Source organism: Nicotiana tomentosiformis, chromosome 10 (genome assembly GCF_000390325.3).
Source record: "Nicotiana tomentosiformis chromosome 10, ASM39032v3, whole genome shotgun sequence".
NCBI classification, from domain to species: Eukaryota; Viridiplantae; Streptophyta; class Magnoliopsida; order Solanales; family Solanaceae; genus Nicotiana; species Nicotiana tomentosiformis.
Window position 1 is genome coordinate 52643507 of NC_090821.1, and position 21316 is coordinate 52664822.

General features: G+C 38.3%; 1 protein-coding gene across 1 annotated transcript; it reads right to left on the reverse strand.

The window, feature by feature from the left end:
• Positions 1-284: 284 nt before the first annotated feature.
• LOC104102912 (LEAF RUST 10 DISEASE-RESISTANCE LOCUS RECEPTOR-LIKE PROTEIN KINASE-like 1.5) lies at positions 285-2845 on the reverse strand. The gene has a single exon (XM_009610759.4). It carries the CDS (start codon positions 2516-2518, stop codon positions 611-613), a length of 1908 nt encoding a protein of 635 aa, XP_009609054.1. The 5' UTR covers positions 2519-2845; the 3' UTR covers positions 285-610.
• Between the last annotated feature and the right edge of the window lie 18471 nt (positions 2846-21316).

Here is a 21316-nt window from a genome sequence, read left to right on the forward strand (position 1 = left end):
TGCACTCGGCTACTTTTTTTTGATCCCATAGTTTAATATAAGTGTTTCCAAGTTAGCTTTGTTGCATGTCAAAGTGTGTGATAGACTAAGTTCCTTCTGTATATTTGAACCAACACTAATGGATAATTTTTTTATATTTTTAGATACGATCTCTATTGAGAAAAAGGGCTATCACAAGATCTTGTTTGAGCTTTGGGAGTAATAACTTTCTCAATTATCATCAAGGTAAAATCAAACAGCAAAAAGTAAATTCACGAGGGGTTGTGTATGTAAGAAACAAACACTAAAGAAAGTTGGATCTATTCACATTCCATTTTACCACAATCAAACAAAACTTCACCTGACACCTTTTCAGTCCAAAGCACCCCCCCCCCCCAAAACCCCACATGTGCAATTCACATTTACACTTTTATTTTCAAGTAACTTGTGCACAACTGATTTTTCAATGAGATAATTGGTAGTACCTCATTAATACAAATATCGTGCACAGCTTTAACTATTATATTAGATATCCACTACCTCCCGTTAGTACAATTATAGTGCAGAATGCTACTATTCTATCAAATATCGACTACACACAAGTACCGATTAACCCTGTAACATGATGGACTTAGTCGATTAGACCTAGCCCATCAGGAACCACCATGTTACTAGAATTTGAAGTCCTCAATATACCACCACCACTTCCAACTCCTCTTGCCCTTCCCCTTATCCGTCTCAACTCTGCCACCACATCCCTTGAATCAGGCCGATCATCCTTATCGGCCGCTACGCACCGGAACGCGAGCTCCGCCACCGCACCAACCCCTTCTATTGCTTCTCCATCCACCACCAAAACAGGGTCCACAACTTGCTGCAACAACCCCATTTGGATTCTTGAAACTACCATATCAGCCAATGCCATTTCCCTCTTCTCTCTCTTTTGGTCCACAGCTTTCATCCCTGTTATTAATTCCAACAACACAACCCCAAAACTATATATATCACTCTTTTCATTCAATCTAAATGACTTGTGATAATCAGGATCCAAATAACCAGGAGTTCCTTGTGGACCTGTCCAAACTTCACCAGTAGAATCACCAGAAGCAACTGTTGCATCAGTACATACTAAGAGTCTTGAAAGCCCAAAATCACCAACTTTTACCCTCATATCTTTTTCAACAAAAATGTTGGTTGAAGTAATATCTCTATGTACTATAGGTGGAACAACAGAGAAATGCAAGTACTCAATTGCCATTGCTATTTGCAGTGCAATATCAACTCTGAAACTCCAAGTTAAACAACCCTTTTTATACAAATTCTTGTTTCCATGAAGATGGTCAGCAAGTGTACCATTTGGAACATAGTCATAAACCAAAAGTAGCCCTCTTGGATCACTACAATAGCCATGAAGTTTGACTAAATTTGGGTGGTTAATTGATGACAAAATCAAGATTTCATTGCAGAATGACTTTGTTGAAAAAGCTTTAGCCCCAGCTGGAGAATGCTTATGCAAATGCTTAACAGCAACAAGCCTACCATCTTCAAGATTCCCTAAATACACAGAACCAAATCCACCATCCCCTAATTTCCTCTTAGGGTCAAAGTGATTTGTTGAGTTTTCAAGTACTTCATAAGGGAAAACTGGTGGAAGTAAACTAGCAGACCTATGCCTTCTAAGGTAAATAATTGTAGGATCTTCTTCTGAACCTGAACCCTTTTGTCTTGAACGAAAAATGAAGGTTCCAATTGAGAAAACAACTAAAAAACACACAAGTAGAAAGAGCATTGATAACATAACTACATGATTAGCACTTTTTTGTCTAATCAAAGGAGGTGAGTACCTAACTTGAGATAAAGGAAAACATAAAAATGGTTTCTTGGGGTGTGAAGAGTTGAATCCACAAGCACCATTATTAGCTCTACAAGTTTTGCAGCTAGAAAAGTAAGAATCTTGATCCTCATCATATTCTACTTCAATACCCATTTTCAAGAAATCATCAAGAAACCCAAGAATATCACTTTGGCATCTTTCATCAGAGTCAAAATGGTGTCTTGAACCACATTCATGTAGTAGTAAAAGTGGGTTCTTGATCAGCTTACATTGCATAGGACAGTGGCTGCAATTTGGGAGATTTGGTGGTGGACAAGGTTTTAAAGCAGAGAGCCTAGAACAAGAAGAATCAGAGACTTTAAATGGAGAACCAGAGAGTGAAATGGATCTTGAAAAAGAACAGTTGTTGAAGTCAGATTCTTGTGGAGAAAGGAGAAGAGTTGATGAATTAAGCTCATAATGGAGCAAAGAGAAAGTGAAGTTATTGATTGAAATAATAGCATGTGAAGGTGAACATTGGATTTGAAAAGAAGGGTGACCACAACCAGGAGATGAAGAAAAAGGAAAAGTAGGAAAAGAAGTAAAAGGTGGGCATAAGATTTCAGCTTCAGTTGATGGTTTTGAGCAGATATGAGCTGCTGTTGTCTTATTGCTAACCAGAAAAAACAAGATAAGAAAGATAGACAAAAATGGTAAAAATGGCATTATGATGATGAACTCCTACTAGTACTAGGTACTGGAAGTCATTCAAATGAAAAATAACAAAGAAGAAGAAGAAGAAGAAGAAGAAGAAGAAAAGATTGAATCTTGGGGGTAAAAGAAAGAGTGTTGAATCTATGATCTAGATTTGGGTTCAGATTCTTTATCTAGTAGTATTATCAGTGTGCATAGGATGTTGGACTTTTTTTTGTTAGTAGAGAAGTGGAGTGTGGGGGGACTCGAGGAAGAAAGAAAAGAGAGAGGGTCACGTGAAGATAATTTGGAAGAAGACAAAAAGCAGAAAAGTAAATGATAAATTGTTTGGTCATTTAGCAAAGGAAACCATATAAGGGGCTTGGATTTCAAAAGAGAGATCTTGGAGGAAATTTTGTATGCAATTTTTTTTTTGAGAAGAATCAAGAAATGTCATTGACATAGAGTTGCAATGTGATACTCCCGGCTAAGCGATCTTTTGGCTTTTGACACATTTTTTTAAAAAATACTAATTTTTAGAAAAAGAAGATGTATTAACTAAATTATTTTTAATTAAAATTTATATATTATTATATAAATAAGGACAAGTTTTGAAAAAATAAAAATAATTTATTAATGATTATATAAAAAAAATACTTATTTTGGATAAAAATAAAAATATCGTCATTAATTATGGATCGGGGGAAATAAATAGGATCCTTACACCTTTAGTTCTAAAATTTGAATTCAACTTTCGGGAAACAATTTATCTCTAATAGATTGCGAAGCTCAAGAGCAGCAACAATAATAACAAGCCCTTTGTATTAACACAAGTGAAGTGGAAAGAATAGTGCGTGCACAAATTTTAGTATTATCTTGTGAAATAAAAAGGCGCAATCACAACATTATTGGGAAGCTAGGACCAAGTATCGAAAATAGGAATGAAAAAAAAAGTGATAGATTTGTTATTTTACTACACAGGAATTCAATGTGAATCTGCTTTAGCATGGGAGTAAAGTCAGTAAAGAAAGGCTATATGAGGGAAAGAGGCCAAGACCTCGTAAACAATGAAAGTCTTCCTCTTTCCCTCCACTCAGCTCAAATTTTCAGACTCAATTCTCGCGAGTTGTTACGGTATGTTATTTAAATATTTCGCTATTTTTTGTTATTCAATTTCTTAAAATATTTACCAATATCGTACATAATTAAATTCGGTATGGTTCGATTTTTTTTTTTTGATTTTGTTTTATTCGGTTTGGTAACTTCGATTTATTCGGTTTCAATACTAATAAGTGCGTAGAGTCATAAACTATAATATTCTTAATTAAAGTACTCAAAAGTAAAAAACTAAAAACATTTGTTGACAAAAAGTTTTGTCCAAAACTAACAAATATCAACCTAGAGAGAAAAAACTGCACATAAAGGAATAAATTTGATCATTAGAAATAATTGATAAACTTAGAGAATAAAAGAAAGTAAAATTTTAGTTTTTTTATATTTATGTTATAATTAATAATATGTGTTTTGTGTAATATAATATATATTTCGGTATGATATCGGTATTTCGGTATTTTATTTTAAAATACCAAATACCATATCTAATACCATATTTTTTAAAATCTTAAACCAAATACCATACCGAATACCAAAATATCGAATACCAAATACCAAAAATTTCGGTTTCGGTACAGTAATTCGATATTTACCAAATTATGCACGGCTAATTCTCACTGTCAGATTAATCAGCTCAAGGTTTCTTTTATTATTATCTACTTTCCTCTTTAAAAAGAATTATCAAAATTCATAAAGAGACACAGAACCACCAATTTATTTTTTTAGGTTGGAGAAAATGGCTAGTAGTTAATAATGATATTTGTCAATTAACCCCTTCATCTTTTACCTGTCAGGCGTTAAAAATTCTAAATTCAATTCTCAAGAAATAAAATATGTAGACATTTGGACAATATTTTGTTGAAATTAAACAAATTTTCCGAATAAATGTCAATTGAAGAAAAAAACTAAAGATTAGTTAGTGAAAACTATTGCCATTTCACTTGAAATACTTTTCTAACATACTTCCACCAACATTTTAAATATTAAACTTCAGTATTTACAAATATTAAACGTCAATTTTAATTTTTATATTTGAGATGGACTTTAATATCTCTTTAATATTCACTTTAACACCTTTCATCCCTTACACAAATAACCGGTTAGATTTAATATTTACTTTTTTTTACCCGATATATATAGATTATACATAAATTATATATTACATAGATTTTTAGTTTAGACGGCTATTTGGATTACTTACTAAACAACACAACGGTAACATTGAAAATATCTTTGCTTCCTTTTTTCACACTCATGTCTTAAGCACTATTAACGAAAATAGGTAATCAAATCCCTGTAAACAAGGAATGGTGAATTATTCTGTTTTACTCTCAATCGCAAAATTCTTGATTTGGCTCTGTTCTCGAAATATTTTGCACAATTCTCCTTCAATCTCCTCATTTTCACCATTGATATTAACGAACAACAGCTCCTATTTTCTTATACATATTTGTAGTACATTCAGTTCCTTATTTCTCACGTATATGTTTCCAAATTAATTACAACAGTTTATTATAGACATAGAGAACATTTCGAGCCTTAGAAACCATTTGTTATTCTTATGGTAAGCGGTTCAATTGTGTTCCCTTCATCCAAAAATTATGCTGTGCAAATAGAGTCAAAATAATTTTTTTAGTTATATATAAACTGTTCAATTTTCTTTATATAAGAGAAAATTCTATTGTAGTGGTAAAAGAGTTAAAAAAATTATATAGTTTACAAATATCTTGAGGAATATATTTTACTAAGTGGAATGTTAAAGGAATTTTATTAAACCTCAAGTCAACTTTAAGTGATCCCTTAGGTTAAGGACTCCACATAAAAGAATAAAACATTATAGGTACTTCGTAGAAAAAGATCATGCAAATTTTTCACAAATTCTGTTTTTTTTCCTTTTTCAAAAATTAACGGGTTACCAGACAGAAATCATAGCTAGTTGTGATGACCCGCCACATCATCATGCCACGTAAGTGCTACTTGACATATATTTTTGACATATGAAAAGCTTACGTATGAAATAGACTAACACATGTGGGAAGGTTCCAGAGAAATACGAAAATTTCTCATGGAAGACCTTAGAACCCTATGGAATTGCTAGGAAAGTCCTTAGAAGATTCTAGCTATGTAGAATATTCTAAAGAAGAGACTTACTTGTAAATAATAAGGGCCTTATGTAATAATTATTATTTACTCACTAGCCCCTATGAGACTAGTATATAAAGGAGGCTATTCATTTCTAACTCACCAAGCAAAACAATTAAGTTTTCTCTAATACAAAAGCTTCCTTTGGTAATTCTTCTGTATTCTAACATTCCCTTAGCGATTTTTAGTGTAGTAAGCTGACTTGGCATAACAAGATCGCAAACGAGTTGCGTAAGATCGTGAGCAAGTTGTCAAGTGTTGCACGTGTGCTTAGTTTAAGTCTAGGGACGTGACAACGTGGTATTAGAGCAAAGGTTGCAACTAAGGGAATGGCGAACGACGGAGAAATTACGCTGCCAACACCCAAGCCAACGTCATGCAGGATGCTGTTGGCAAGAACGAGCGTAACAAAAAGAGGAATGCCACCAACAAGAGCCAGGAGGTGCCGCTCGAGGTTATGTCAAACGAGGGGCTTGCATCCCAAGAACCATCTGCCACTGAGGCGAGCGAGGATGAAGTGGAGGTCCTGCCAGAGGATGTCTCGCTCGGTAAAGAGTGAGTGATAAGGGTGAACGCGGGGATGGACGCCATCGAGATCTTTGGCCAATGCTTGGGGAAACGTGGAAGGCACCCTTAGCGTTCTTGAGAGACACACTTTTGAGGAGATTGGGAGTATCCAAAGTAACTTGGAGGGACGTACACAGACTAAGATAGAGCTAAGGCAGACCATCACTGCCTTAGAATGCAAACTCATAGAGGCCTTGAGTACTATCGATGCTATGAAGGCAAAGATAGAGTCACTCGAGGAACATGTTGATGCTAGCGTGGCCGAGGCAGCCAACAATATTGTTGTGAAGAGGGAGACTAAGATCGAGTCTCCCAAGCCACCAATGTTCAAAGGTGTTCGTAGCCCACAGGAAGTGGAAAATTTCCTTTGGCACTTGGAGAATTACTTCAAGCACAACAAAGTAAGAGACGACGAGGCCAAGATCAATACTGTTGTGTTGTACCTCTCAGAGATTACCATGCTATGGTGGCATCGAAAGTGTGCTGACATGGAGAAGGGAATATGTAAGATTGAGACGTGGGAGCAGTTCAAGAAGGAGTTGAAGAAGCAATTCTACCCGGTGAATGTGGTGTATGAAGCTAGGCGGAAGCTAAGGGAGCTCCAACAGACGACCACAATTCGGGAGTATGTGCGCGAGTTCACTACCTTAATGCTGCAAATCCCGTTGTTGTCCGAGGAAGACTCTCTATTCTATTTCATGAATGAGTTGCAAAATTGGGAAAAACAGGAGTTAAGAAGACATCAAGTAGCCAACGTGGACGAGACTATAGTGGTAGCTGAGTCACTCGTTGACTTCAAGATGGAGCCTTCCAAGTCCAAAGAAGGCAACTCCGAGAGGGGTGGTGGAGATCACGACAATGACAACGAGAAATGCATAGTCGAGGTATATAAGGGCAATAACAAGGGTCGATTTCATAATGGACAGGGATCCAAGAGAAACGGCAAGGGGTCGAAAAACGGTAGCGAGTACGTGCCTAAGGGAGGGTGATAATTCTGTAAAAGATCACATCGGGCAAGTGAATGCCCAGAGTTGGGGAAGCTTGCAACAATGATCGGGAACTTTGCTCAGGCACACAAGGGTGACACAGAAGGGACCACCTGCATTGGGGGGATCCGATTGGAATCTAAGCCGAAAATAGGGGATTCCAAAGCCTATCTTGGCGCCATCCAAATGGAGCATGACGGCAGCAAGAAAAGTTGGGCAGACATAACTGAAGAGGATGGAGAGTTACAAAGTGATGGCACTCTATCAGACTTAGACGGTATACCAATCAGAAGGGTCAAATTTTCCAGCAAAGCTGGGACCACGGAGGACATCCAAATAGGGGGTGGAAGCATGGACCCGATGCTTGAGAAGCTGCTAGACTTGGTTGAGTCACATAGAGATTCATGCCAAGGGCAAGGAGACGCATCCAACGGATGGAGGATTAAGGCCATTATTTCTAGACATCCAAAGTACAAACGGGGCAAAAAGAAAGGTGATCAGTACCTTGTGATTTGAGAAGGAGAACCGCTTCATAGGGCATCATGGCTAATGGACAAATATCTCCAGTGATGCCAAGGCGAGGTACACCTGTACATGTCGATGCTTTGTGCCGAGGGCGACACAAAATTAGGTGGGGGAGTGTCATGACCTGCCATATTATCATGCCATGTAGATGCCACTTGACATATATTTTTGACATATGGAAAGCTTACATATGAAATAGAATAGCACATATGGGAAGGTTCTAGAGAAATACGGAGATTTCTCATGGAATATCTTAGAACCCTATGGAATTACTAGGAATGTCCTTAAAAGATTTTATCTATATAGAATATTTTAGAGAAGGGACTTACTTGTAAATAATAAAGGCCTTGTATAATAATAATTATTTACTCACTAGCCCCTAGTAGGCTAGTATATAAAAAGGGCTATTCATTTGTAACCCATCAAACAAAATAATCAAGTTCTCTCTAATACAAAAGCTTACTTTGGCAATTCTTCTGTATTCTAATATTTTCTTAGTGATCTTTAGTATAGTAAGGCTAACTTGACATAACAAAATTGTGAACGACTTGCGGAAGATCGTGAGTAAATTGTCAAGTGACGCATGTGTTTAGTTTAAGTAATGGTACGTGACATAGTGGTGAATTCCTTTCGGTCAAGTTGCAATCCCACATGGCTTTGAATATTGATGTATCTCTTAGAAAGTGAAGGTCCAATATGAAGGCACTAAAGCATTACCATTGGTTGCTAATAATTTTTTATCAACTTTCTCATACTATAAATGTTTCCCTCCGAAAAATCCGAAAGGCAGTGGGCAATTGGACATTGATATTTTCACTAAAAACTGGTAGTGGTTCAATTAGGTCATCATATTGCAAGACTTTTATTTGACTATTTGTGTAGTAGTAGTGAATTTTGTGTGCTGTTGCATTATGTATCTTTCACATTTTCCCTTGAATGAATGTGGTACACTAACCTCCTTAATTAGATTTTCTCACCCTTAGCACCCCGAATAAAACTTCTTAGTTTAAAATTGGCATTCTTGTTGGTGGTTGATTCAATTAAATAATAGATTGCAGGGAGAGTGGCCAAATTTATTTTTCAACTTTGTGAAATGGGTCAGATTTGCCCTTCTTTAATAGTTGAGACTTGAGATTAGATTTACCTATGCCATTATAAAAATGAGCTAAATTTGTTTTTTTAAATATGTGAACCTTTCCTACAAGAGAAAAGGGTCAAATTTGCCTGTAAACTATATAAAAATTTCCAGATATATTCCTAAACTTTGAAGAACAGAGTCACTATCCTTGCGGTGGCACCGTTGTCTTCTTTAACATGGGCGGACCCACGTGCTATTAAGCGAGTTTAACTAAACCTGATTCGTCAAAAAATTATATGGTATATATTGGTAATTGTATTTAAAAACAGCAAAATTCTCGTATAGAGGAATTATTTGAATCATCTCCCTGTTGGGATGGTCATGAGGGTTCAAATTTTAGGTGAGGTCTTGTGTTCAATCCTAACTAGTGCCTCTCCCTACTTTAATTTTTCGCTCAGTTCCCATGGGAACAGAGGATGTGCAACCAACTTCCCAAATTAAATTGGGCTTTGTATGTCAAATCAACCACAACGTCTTCTAAATTTATTATTCTTCTATTTGTCATATTTCCTATTACACTTTAAGTTTCTTTACTTGAATTCGGTGATAATCTGTCACGACCCAAAATTCAACTAGTCGTGATGGTACCTAATCCAGCCCGCTAGGTAAGTCAATTATCAACTATCCAATTCCAATGAATTTAATAAGGCAAATAATTAAAAAATAATATATGAAACTAATACATTTTCCCAAGAACTGGTAGTACAAATCATGAGCTTCTAAGAATAGAGTTTACAAAGCTGGTATGAAGTAAATACATCATCTGTTTGAAAAGTACATAAACAGAGTTTTATGAATCTAAGGCTACCATGAACAAGGGGCAGCTACAACCGGAATGCATGTACATCTTCAGATCCAGCTCCCAACGAACACAGCAACATCAACAACCAACATCTGCATGCAAGGTGCAGAAGTGTAGTATGAGTACAACTGACCCCATGTACTCAATAAGTAACAAACCTAACCTTAGGTTGAAAGTAGTGACGAACTTGTACCAAGGTCAGAGTCCAGCTCCAATAACCAACAACATTTCATAATAACATAAAGCAAGTAATGAAAGAGGTATCTCAGAAATAAAATGCTCAGTTCGGTCACAGCTCCAGAAAATATGGGCATTTCTTTTCAAGTATCTTAGTGAAAACCCAAATCTTTTATTGAAAATGCCAAAATACGAGTAAGTTTGAAAACTGTGATTTTTTCCAAAACTCCTTCCAATGATAAGTAAAATGTTTTTTAGATAGCATGAGGAAAGTACGTCTCTATGCCTACATGTCAAGATACAAGTAAAATCATAAATGTCCCCAAAACTGGGTAGCAGAAGGAAATGCATCTCTATGCATATATCTCAAGTACGCATGACAAATGCAATGCATCTCGATGATGAGCTCATGTACTCACACTCCTAGAGTACTCATTCTTACTGTCTCGCATTCTTTCTCACTATTCTCAATGCTCAGCACACTCATTCACTCAATGCTGTACAGTACTTGCTGCGGTGTGCAACCCGATTCAAATATGACCATAAGGCCCGTTGTGTCGGGCAACCCGATCCACACATATATATAGTCGATTGCGCTCACTGGGGGTGTGCAGACTCCGGAGGGGCTCCTTCAGCCCAAGCGCTATATCGTTGGGGCGTGCAGCCCAATCCCATAAAATATAATTAATATAGCATGCTGCAGCGTGCAGCCCGATCCCAAAATATCACTCTCACGCAGTCCCTCGGCCTCACTCAGTCATCAATCTCTCCAATCTCACTCACGGGCTCACAGTGTCATAAAACTAGCCCGACAACAATGATATGATGTATCAATAAATAATAATTGAGACTGAGATATAGTATGAATGCATGGTTATGACCGAGTACAAAATGTCAATAAAATCAATGAGATGACAGTAAAAAATGACCACTATGGGTCAAAACAGTATCGGCATAATGCCTAAACATGATATCTAGCATGATTGACATCTTAACTATTTTGTCACATGGTGAAAACACGGATATCAATAAAGTAGGACCACTATACAGTGCCATAGAAGCAACAAAGTCCCAATTCACATGGTGCACGCCCACACGCCCGTCACCTAACATGTTCACCTCAATACTGAGTAAGCCAAGCGAAGCTCCAAAGATGCCATCACGCGCGTAGCGACCTCCGAACGACTCAAAACTAGCCAAAAGCAACTCAAATACATCAAATAAAGCCCAAGGAAATAATTCCAAATGATAAAGATCGAATCCTTAATCAAAACCCAAAACCGGCCAAAAATCACACCCGGGCTCGTACCTCGAAACCCGACAAAACTCATAAAATCCGACAACTCATTCAATTACGAGTCCAACCATACTAGTTTCTCTCAAATCCGACTTAGAATCGATGTTCAAAACTAAAAAATTCACATTATGAAACTTTAGGCCATAACCCCCAATTTCCTCTTTAAAATTCACAATCCAATTACCAAAAACGAAGATAGATTCATGAAATATAACCAAAATCGAGTAAAAAACACTTACCCCAATTCATATGGTAAAAATTACTTCAAGAATCGCCTCAATCCGAGCTCCATAGCCCTGAAAATGTAAAAATGGCCGAAACCCTAGAAATAAAGTACTTTATAATCTGCCTAGGCCCCCTCTTTCGCGAACGCGGGAAATTCATCGCGTTCGCGGTGAATAAAACTCACACTGCCACAAAAGACTCTACGCGCTCGCGATACACCCCACGAGAACGTGATGACCACTGCTGCCAAGGCTTCCCGAACGCGACTCACCTTTCGCGATTGCATAAAAGAATGATCCAACTCCCAGCTGCCAACCTCATCACTATGCGAACGCGATCCTCCATACGCGAATGCGACAAAGACTTGCCCCAACTCTGCGCGAACGCGGGACATACTTCGCGATCGCGAAGAATAATTTGTTGCTGCCATCGGAATACACTATGCGTTCGCGATAATTGCCACGCGAACGCGATGAAGGATTGAGACACCAGAAACTAGGAGAACACAATAGTGAAAATATGAAGGAAAAATGATCCGAAATCAATCCGAAACACGCTCGAGCCCATCGAAACGACGAATCACACCTCAACTCGAAATCAATGAACTTTGAAACTTCAAACTTTCACAACCGATGCCGAAACCTATCAAATTACGTCCGATTGACCTCAAATATTGCACACAAGTCACATTTGGTAAAACGAAGCTATTCCAATTCCCGAAATCACAATCCAAATCCGATATAAAAAAGTTCACTCACGGTCAAACTTTCCAAAAATCCAACTTCTGCCATTTCAAGCCAAATTCCACTACGGACCTCCAAATCACAATCCGGACGCGCTTTTAAGTCCAAAATCACCCAACGAACCTACCAGAACCATCAAAACTCCGTTTCGGGTTCAAATTCACAAAAAGTCAAACTTGGTTAACTCTCCCAATTTAAAGGTTCAACAATGAAATCCATTTTTCCAATTCGATTCTGAATAACCTGAAAATCAAAACCAACGATTCACATAAGTCATAATACATCATACGGAGCTACTCATGCCTGTAAACTACCGAGAGAAGTACAAATGCTCAAAATGATCGATTGGGTCGTTACATTCTCCCCCACTTAAACCTATGTTCGTCCTCAAACGTGTCCAAAGTTGTTCTCAAAGTCATCAAACCGCCGTGTAACCTTACCATACACATACCCGGGGTGATCCCACATCACCCTATCCCATACAGGTTTGATAACATAACATAACTAAAATTTCTCAATTCAACCTAGCCCACAATCCTTAGAATCAAAATTCCAACATCTGGAATTTCTTATAAGATCTGAATCTCGCAACCTACGCCCTGTATAAGTCTGAACAAGCCGTACCAAGCCGTAACCATAACCCAAGATACAATTGCATGATATATCACATAACATAGATACTCCTAACAATGATTTTTTAATCACAGTAGTTGCTCAAAACAACCCAATGCTGGTAATAAACCTCATATCAAACAAGACTCCATTCTAAAACCTTCGTATACTACCGATGATGAAATAAACACGCTGAAACTCGTAACCATTCATCAGATCCACCAGTCATGGAGCTCCCTCTCCTTCGACAAGAACTATAGCAATTTTCTAAGCCAATTTTTGATATCATCCTTCCATCCATGCTGTAATCTATTCCGATAGTATCCATTCTAGGTCCAATGACCTTATCTCATCTAACACGACCACCCTAGTGACATGACATACCCATACAATCTTAAGCCGTAACCCGTGCAATCTGTGCACCAATAAGCAGCATTCCAAATATACTCAATCATGGAAAAAATGACTCAGGCGAGAGAACTGTCCCGCAAGCTCAACATGTACCACCACAACGCAATGCTAAGAACCTATCACACACTATAGAACCAAAACACACGAATCTAACACAAGGGATCATATCTCAACATAACTCCGCTTCAATGCGTGACCCCATCCAAATACTGATCCATATGGAATACCTCAACCACCATGCTCAAAATCAATAACCACGCGTAATTTGACATCAAGTACTCAAAGTGCATTACCATAACCAGGGAGAAATAGATGACACAATGCCACACAAAACTCGAAAGAACATAACCCATACACCATCAACCATGCAATACCCAATTACTCATCTCGCTCAAATTCTGCTATAAAACCCAAATAGAACCGCACCAGGTGTGCTTATAGCCAACGAATCACAACTCCTCGTAGCATAGAAGAGTAACTCACAGATCCTTTCAGAACATGAATAAGCTCAACAACAACCGAATGGAATATCCCTCAATAATAGCAGTATGGAGGCGACCAATTCGGCTCGGTGTAGAATACATATTTTAATTTGGCCTACCAATGGACCCCCAAATCAACTCCGGGTACCCACAAATAGATAAATAACCCTCCAAAGGTCCACAATGACCGAATTATAACACTTACTATCATCTGGCTAGCTTTGGACACAACTTCACAGCCCACAACCATGAAACAATCTACTCCTAAAAACTCTCAGTTTTAAATCCATAGAACACACGAATCACCAGTTCTGATTCCATCTCCACCGCCTGAATGTCTAACACATCTCTCATACACGATCATCCCACGAGGAATACTTCTAAAATTCTTCCGTACCACCTAGAAAAATTTGAACATCAGCAGTGGATCAACCAAGAGAGTGCCACAGTACTAGTGAAGTATCCATAAATCAAAACACATTGCCCCTTCTGAAATGTATACTCTCATCAAGCCATACCAAATAGTAATATTATTTACCTAGTCATCTGAAACCGTCCATGCTACCTAAGAATTTGATGACCTTCCCTTCAAAACTGAATTGTGATCTCACTCATGTAAATCTCAATCCCACATAACACACCGCATATACCATGCCATCATATGAAAAATACGAGAACTTCATAGTCCACTCCGAGTCACAAGCAACTACATACTCAATTAGCCAAGGACCTTCCATTTGATTTCATCCAGGAGAAAATCACTATACACCATAGGCTCCTCACGGCAGTAGGAAATATACTCCTAAAACCGTGGTAGAAACCATTGAGAACCCTTCGAAGTCCATTTGCACAAAATCAAGCCATCATAACTAAATCTCTCTTAATCAACCAAGCCACGCAAGTCGCCAAAACCCAAGAGCATTGCCACGAAACACCTGTAGAGACTAGCCACATCATAAGTACCCAAAAAACCAATTTTTTCCATTATTGTGCTAATCCAACCTACTACCAAGTTGTCCTAACTCTCCGAGTTCTTTCCGAATTACCTTCAAATTGATAGTTCTCCTCGCCATAATACCACGATCCTCAACCAAAACTCATCACACAAGAGATCCTAGTATAAAACACAACACCCTAAGGCCCATTAGCCGCTGAATTCTCTCTCCAGCTCCCCAAAAGTACCACAAACAAGATACCCACTCTGAAGAGATCTTCTGCGAATCTGAAAGTGTTTCCTTCGCCTTCCTGAATGTTGAAATGTAGAATCCATAATGATATAGAAATGCCACAAGTCTCGACACCATCCAATGTAAATCTCAGTTTCTAGCCATATAAAAATCCTGAAAATTCCCAATTGCTACATATAAATCTTGAATCCATTAGAACCATTCTTAAGAGTCATCTACTCTACTCCAATCTCAATTGCACCGCCCCAAACGGGCCAAACGACTGGTGCCCTATTGGCATGACGACACCCAAAAGAGTAACCCTACCTTAACGCGACCAAGCAAATTCCTACTCCATGCACACTACATCCTTCATGAATAACCACTCAATCATTCCATGATTCCCATATACCCATAGAGTGTATTACAACCCGTATCCAAAAATCCCCTTACTCGAGTCATCCTCAATCTTAACCCCTGTAGTCATAACTGATTCACCAGTATACCTCAAACCGAAACCAATACAACACATAATCGTGCAATCAACTCATCGATAATAGACTCCCCCACTTGGCTCAAAGCCATAGATCAAAACACATAATAACTCACAATGCCCATACTCTATTAATGCCATAATACCACAGTGAGATTCAACTAAATCCTTCATCAGCTCATGCAACACAAACCATCTAGTACCTCAAATCATCTACAATCTCACATTCATCCTCGTGATAGTTAAGCCAACTTTCACAAGCGATCCAAACTCAAATTGCAACATATATCATTCACTGGTAAAGGAGAACTCTCTACAAAACATCATAGGGATCACACAACCTCAGGACACCTCGCAGGAGACAACCCACCTGCTTTGCCTCAAGCTGACATCTCCCTATACCCTTCCACAGTTATGACTACTACGCAATCACTTAATCTTCTCGCTTCTGAACTCATCAACAAGACATGAGAATCTACTTTACTCCACAACTAAACAACATGAGAGATCCCTCAACACACCTATAACTCTAGACCATATGCCAAATCAAGACAGAAATCAAACACCTAATAGTTCTTGCTACATCTCAAGTAAACTCTTCTCGTCACATTCGAACAATCTAAACACATCTCGCAGTCACATCATACTTACCACATAGTAATCCAATCATAAATTCCACTAATGGGGACCCTAACGAACCTATAAGTCCCAAAAGCACGTGCTCATACAATCAAAATCTCCGTGCTCAAGATACAGTCAAAACCCGGCCTTAAGTCCTCCAGACTGGACCATCATCAACACGCCAAAATCATATCTTGCACCTCAACCATGGAATCACAAGCTGTTGATGCACAGCTGATACCGAGCGCTCATGTGCGCATACGAATGCGTGGAAGGAATTCAAAGAGTTATGCTTCAGGCTGAATCAATGTAGCACGATAAGGAAAGAAAGATGGGAAGTATGTCCTATATGTCCTGTAACCTCTTGAAGATAGGTATGGATGTCATCATACCGATCGGCAAGACTCTACTAGACACTTGCTCATGAATTGTATAACCTATGAACCAAGAGCTCTGATACCAACTTGTCACGACCCAAAATTCAACTAGTCGTGATGGCACCTAACCCAACCCTTTAGGTAAGCCAATTATCAACTATCCAATTCCAATAAAATTAATATGGCAATTAATTAAAAAAATAATATATGAAACTAATACATTTTCCCAAGAACTGGTAGTACAAATCATGAGCTTCTAAGAATAGAGTTTACAAAGCTGGTATGAAGTAAATACATCATCTGTTTGAAAAGTACATAAACAGAGTTTTATGAATCTAAGGCTACCATGAAAAAGGGGCAGCTACAACCGAAACGTAGGTACATCTTTAGATCTAGCTCCCAACGAACACAGCAACATCAACAGCCAACATCTGCATGCAAGGTGCAGAAGTGTAGTATGAGTACAACCGACCCCATGTACTCAATAAGTAACAAACCTAACCTTAGGTTGAAAGTAGTGACGAACTTGTACCAAGGTCAGAGTCCAGCTCTAATAACCAACAACATTTCATAATAACATAAAGCAAGTAATGAAAGAGGTATCTCAGAAATAAAATGCTCAGTTTGGTCACAGCTCCAGAAAATATGGGCATTTCTTTTCAAGTATCTCAGTGAAAACCCAAAATCTTTTACCGAAAATGCCAAAATACGAGTAAGTTTGAAAACTGTGGTTTTTCCCAAAACTCCTTCCAATGATAAGTAAAATGTTTCATTTTTTAGATAGCATGAAGAAATTACGTCTCTATGCACATATGTCAAGATACAAGTAAAATCATAAATGTCCCCAAAACTGGGTAGCAGAAGGAAATGCATCTCTATGCATATATCTCGAGTACGCATGACAAATGCAATGCATCTCGATGATGAGCTCATGTACTCACACCCCAGAGTACTCATTCTTACTGTCTCGCATTCTTTCTCACTATGCTCAATGCTCAGCACACTCATTCACTCAACGTTGTACAGTAGCTGCTGCGGTGTACAACCCGATTCAAATATGACCATAAGGCCCGTTGCGGCGTGCAACCCGATCCACATATATATAGTTGATTGCGCTCACTGGGGGTGTGCAGACTCCGGAGGGGCTCCTTCAGCACAAATGCTATATCGCTGCGGCGTGCAGCTCGATCCCATAAAATGTTATCAATATAACATGCTGCGGCGTGCAAACCGATCCCAAAATATCACTCTCACTTAGGCCCTCAGTCTCACTCAGTCATCAATCTCTCCAGTCTCACTCACGGGCTCACAATGTCATGAAACTAGCCCGACAACAATGATATGATGTATCAATAAATAATAACTGAGACTGAGATATGGTATGAATGCATGGATATGACCGGGTGCGAAATGTCAATGAAATTAGTAAGATGACAGTAAGAAACATGATTGACATCTTAACTACTTTATCACATGGTGGAAACACGGATATAAACAAAGTAGGACCACTATACAGTGCCGTATAAGCAACAAAGTCCCAATTCACATGGTTCACACCCATACGCCCGTCACCTAGCATGTGCGTCACCTCCATACCGATCACATAACACGTATTACGGGGTTTCATACCCTCAACACTAAGTTTAGAAGAGTTACTTACCTCGAACAAGCTAATACCAATACCGAGTAAGCCAAGCGATGCTCCAAAGATGCCATCACACGCGTAGCGACCTCAGAACGACTCAAAACTACCCAAAAGCAACTCAAATACATCAAATAAAGCCAAAGGAAACAGTTCCAAATGATAAAGATCGAATCCTTAATCAAAATCCAAAACCGGCCAAAAATCACACTCGGGCCCGTTTCTCGAAACCTGACAAAACTCATAAAATCCGACAACCCATTCAGTTACGAGTCCAACCATACTAGTTTCACTCAAATCCAACTTTGAATCGATGTTCAAAACTCAAAAATTCTCATAATGAAACTTTAGGCCAAAACCCCCAATTTCCTCTTTAAAATTCTCAATCCAATTACCAAAAACGAAGATAGATTCATGAAATATGACCAAAATCGAGAAGAGAAAACTTATCCCAATTCATATGGTGAAAATGGCTTCAAGAATCGCCTCAATCCGAGCTCCATAGCTCATGTAAAAATGGCTGAAACCCTCGAAATAGAGTACTTTATAATCTGCCCAAGCCCCCTCTTTCGCGAACGCGGGAAATTCATCGCGTTCGCGATGAATAAAACTCACACTGCCACAAAAGACTCTACACGCTCGCGATACACCCCACGCGAACGCGATGACCACTTCTGCCAATGCTTCGCGAATGCGACTCACCTTCCGTGATCGCATAGAGGAATGCTCCAACTCCCAGTTGCCAACCTCATTACTACGTGAACACGATTCTCCATACGCGACCGCGATGAAGACTTGCCCCAACTCTACGCGAATGAGGGACATACTTCGCGATAGCGAAGAACACTTTGCTGCTGCCATCGGAATACACTACGCGTTCGCGACAATTGCCACGCAAACACGATGAAGGACTAAGACACCAGAAACCAGCAGAACACAACAATGAAAACACGAAGGAAAAATGATCTGAAATCAATCTGAAACACGTCCGAGCCCCTCGGGACCCCGTCCTAACATACCAACAAGTACCATAACATAACACAGACCTACTTGAGGCCTTAAAACACACATAGCAACATCGAAACGATGAATCACACCTTAACTCGAAATCAATGAATTTTGAAACTTCAAACTTCCATAACTGATGCCGAAACCTATCAAATCACGTCCGATTGACCTCAAAATTTGTACACAAGTCACATTTGACAAAACGAAGCTATGCCAATTCCCAGAATCACAATTTGAATCCGATATCAAAAAGTCCACTCCTGGTCAAACTTTTCAAAAATCTAACTTCCGCCATTTCAAGCCAAATTCCACTACGGACCTCCAAATCATAATTCAGACGCTCCTAAGTCCAAAATCACCCAAAAGACCTACCGCAATCATTAAAACTCCGTTCTGGGTTCAAATTCACTAAAAGTCAAATTTGGTTAACTCTCCCAATTTAAAGGTTCAACAATGAAATCCATTCTTTCAATTCGATTTTGAATAACCTGAAAATCAAAACCGACGATTCACATAAGTCATCATACATCATACAGAGCTACTTATGCCCATAAACTATCGAGCGAAGTGCAAATGCTCAAAACGGCCGGTTGGGTCGTTACAAAATCATTCTAAAGTTATTCTATTTCAAAAAATTAAACCTTTCAGCAAATTTATTTTGTTTATCAGTTTGTTATATATGAATAACACATGCAAGTACATTTATTGGAATTATTTTTGACTTGTTAGTTTATGTTGAAATTATTTATTTTATATTGATTTTTTAGTTTTAATGTTTAGCTCTATTTCTTTAATTATTGGTATCTATTTGCAATTTTGTATATCTTTTTTTATTGTCGTCTGTTTGAAAATAACTACTTTTTATTATAAAATGCAAAAAAGTTCTATAATTTCTTAAATATATTAGAACTAATAAGTTTTTAAAGTGGATAAATTGATTTTTTTTTGTTAAAGTTTGGAAATTTGTTAAATGTGTTAAGTTAAATTGATAAAACGTTAAAAAAGAAATGAATAGGCTTTTATATGTTTTTCATATATGCCCAACTTTTTAAAACAATTGATCACCAACTTTAAAATGACTTTATTTCGAGATCGCGTTATGAACAAAAAGAAAAGAAAACAACTACTAAATCATGCTTGTCATACTCGAAATCGCCTATACTACTTGTTATTATCGTCATAAATTGAACCCCTCTTATTCAAAATCTGGGGTCCGCCACTGATTATACGTAGAACCTCCAATGGCCAGGTCTTTATCCCTCAAGCCTCAACATCAGCCCAAATAGAACCTACATAATGATCAACTAATTATACCACTAAGTTGAATTTCTACTATGTCGAAACTTCATCGATACAACTTTATATATCATTGTGTACGGGTAAATCGGGGGCAATGTTTATCCCGATTCCCCGATGAGAGACGAAGGTGGAGCACGGATCTGCGAGAATGTAATCGAGGCCAGAAACCCTTCTTATCAAGACCCAGGAAGAGTGGACGATATATCTGACATCGAACATGATGAAGCGACGCACCCCAAACCAAGTATAAATTCTAGACCTCGGTAGACACAGTGCATGGTTATGCACGACAGATAGGGGCCCGTAATAATCACCCTCAATCGGATATTATGGTGCGAATCTCGTTCAAAATCGATTATGGATCAACAATTACCTGGAGAAGAAGATTTTTACCTCTTTTAGACTTATATTAGGACTAAAATTCTCCTACTATATAAATGGGAAGTTTTTCTTTGATCTGACACATTGTAACACGCAATTCAAAGCAATAAAAGTTTATTTCTACTTTCTAGCTACTACTAAAGACATTGCTCACTTCTTCTGCTCTTCATTCATAACTGGGTTTGAACCGAGGGTCCAATCGAGGACGAGGTCACTAATCAATATAATATCATGCTTGGTCATAACACTGCAATTGGTTTGATCATTTATTTCATCTTTAATTCATTTATCTGTTACTCTTAATTATTCGTATTATATTAAATCTCGTATCCTTTAAACCACGTACAAATCTAATTGTTACCTAATTTTGGGGTAAACAGTTTGGTGTCCACCGTGGGGCTAAGGATAATAGTGGTGATTTGGTATGAATCTCCATAACACACCCTGTTTTACGCTTGTTCTTCGAAATCTTAATTTCAGGTCAACCTAAAAATATCAAACTCTCAGTTTGCTCACTTGATCGTTGACGCTGAGTGAGGCGATCACAACGAAAATAATAATTTAGAGCCCAGTAACGATGTGCTTCCTGCCGATCCCAACGGTGTCCTTGTCGCCGACTCGGTC

Coding starts and splice junctions, on each gene's coding strand:
- LOC104102912 (XM_009610759.4), bottom strand. CDS start 2,518: ATGCCATTTTTACCATTTTTGTCTATCTTTCTTATCTTGTTTTTTCTG.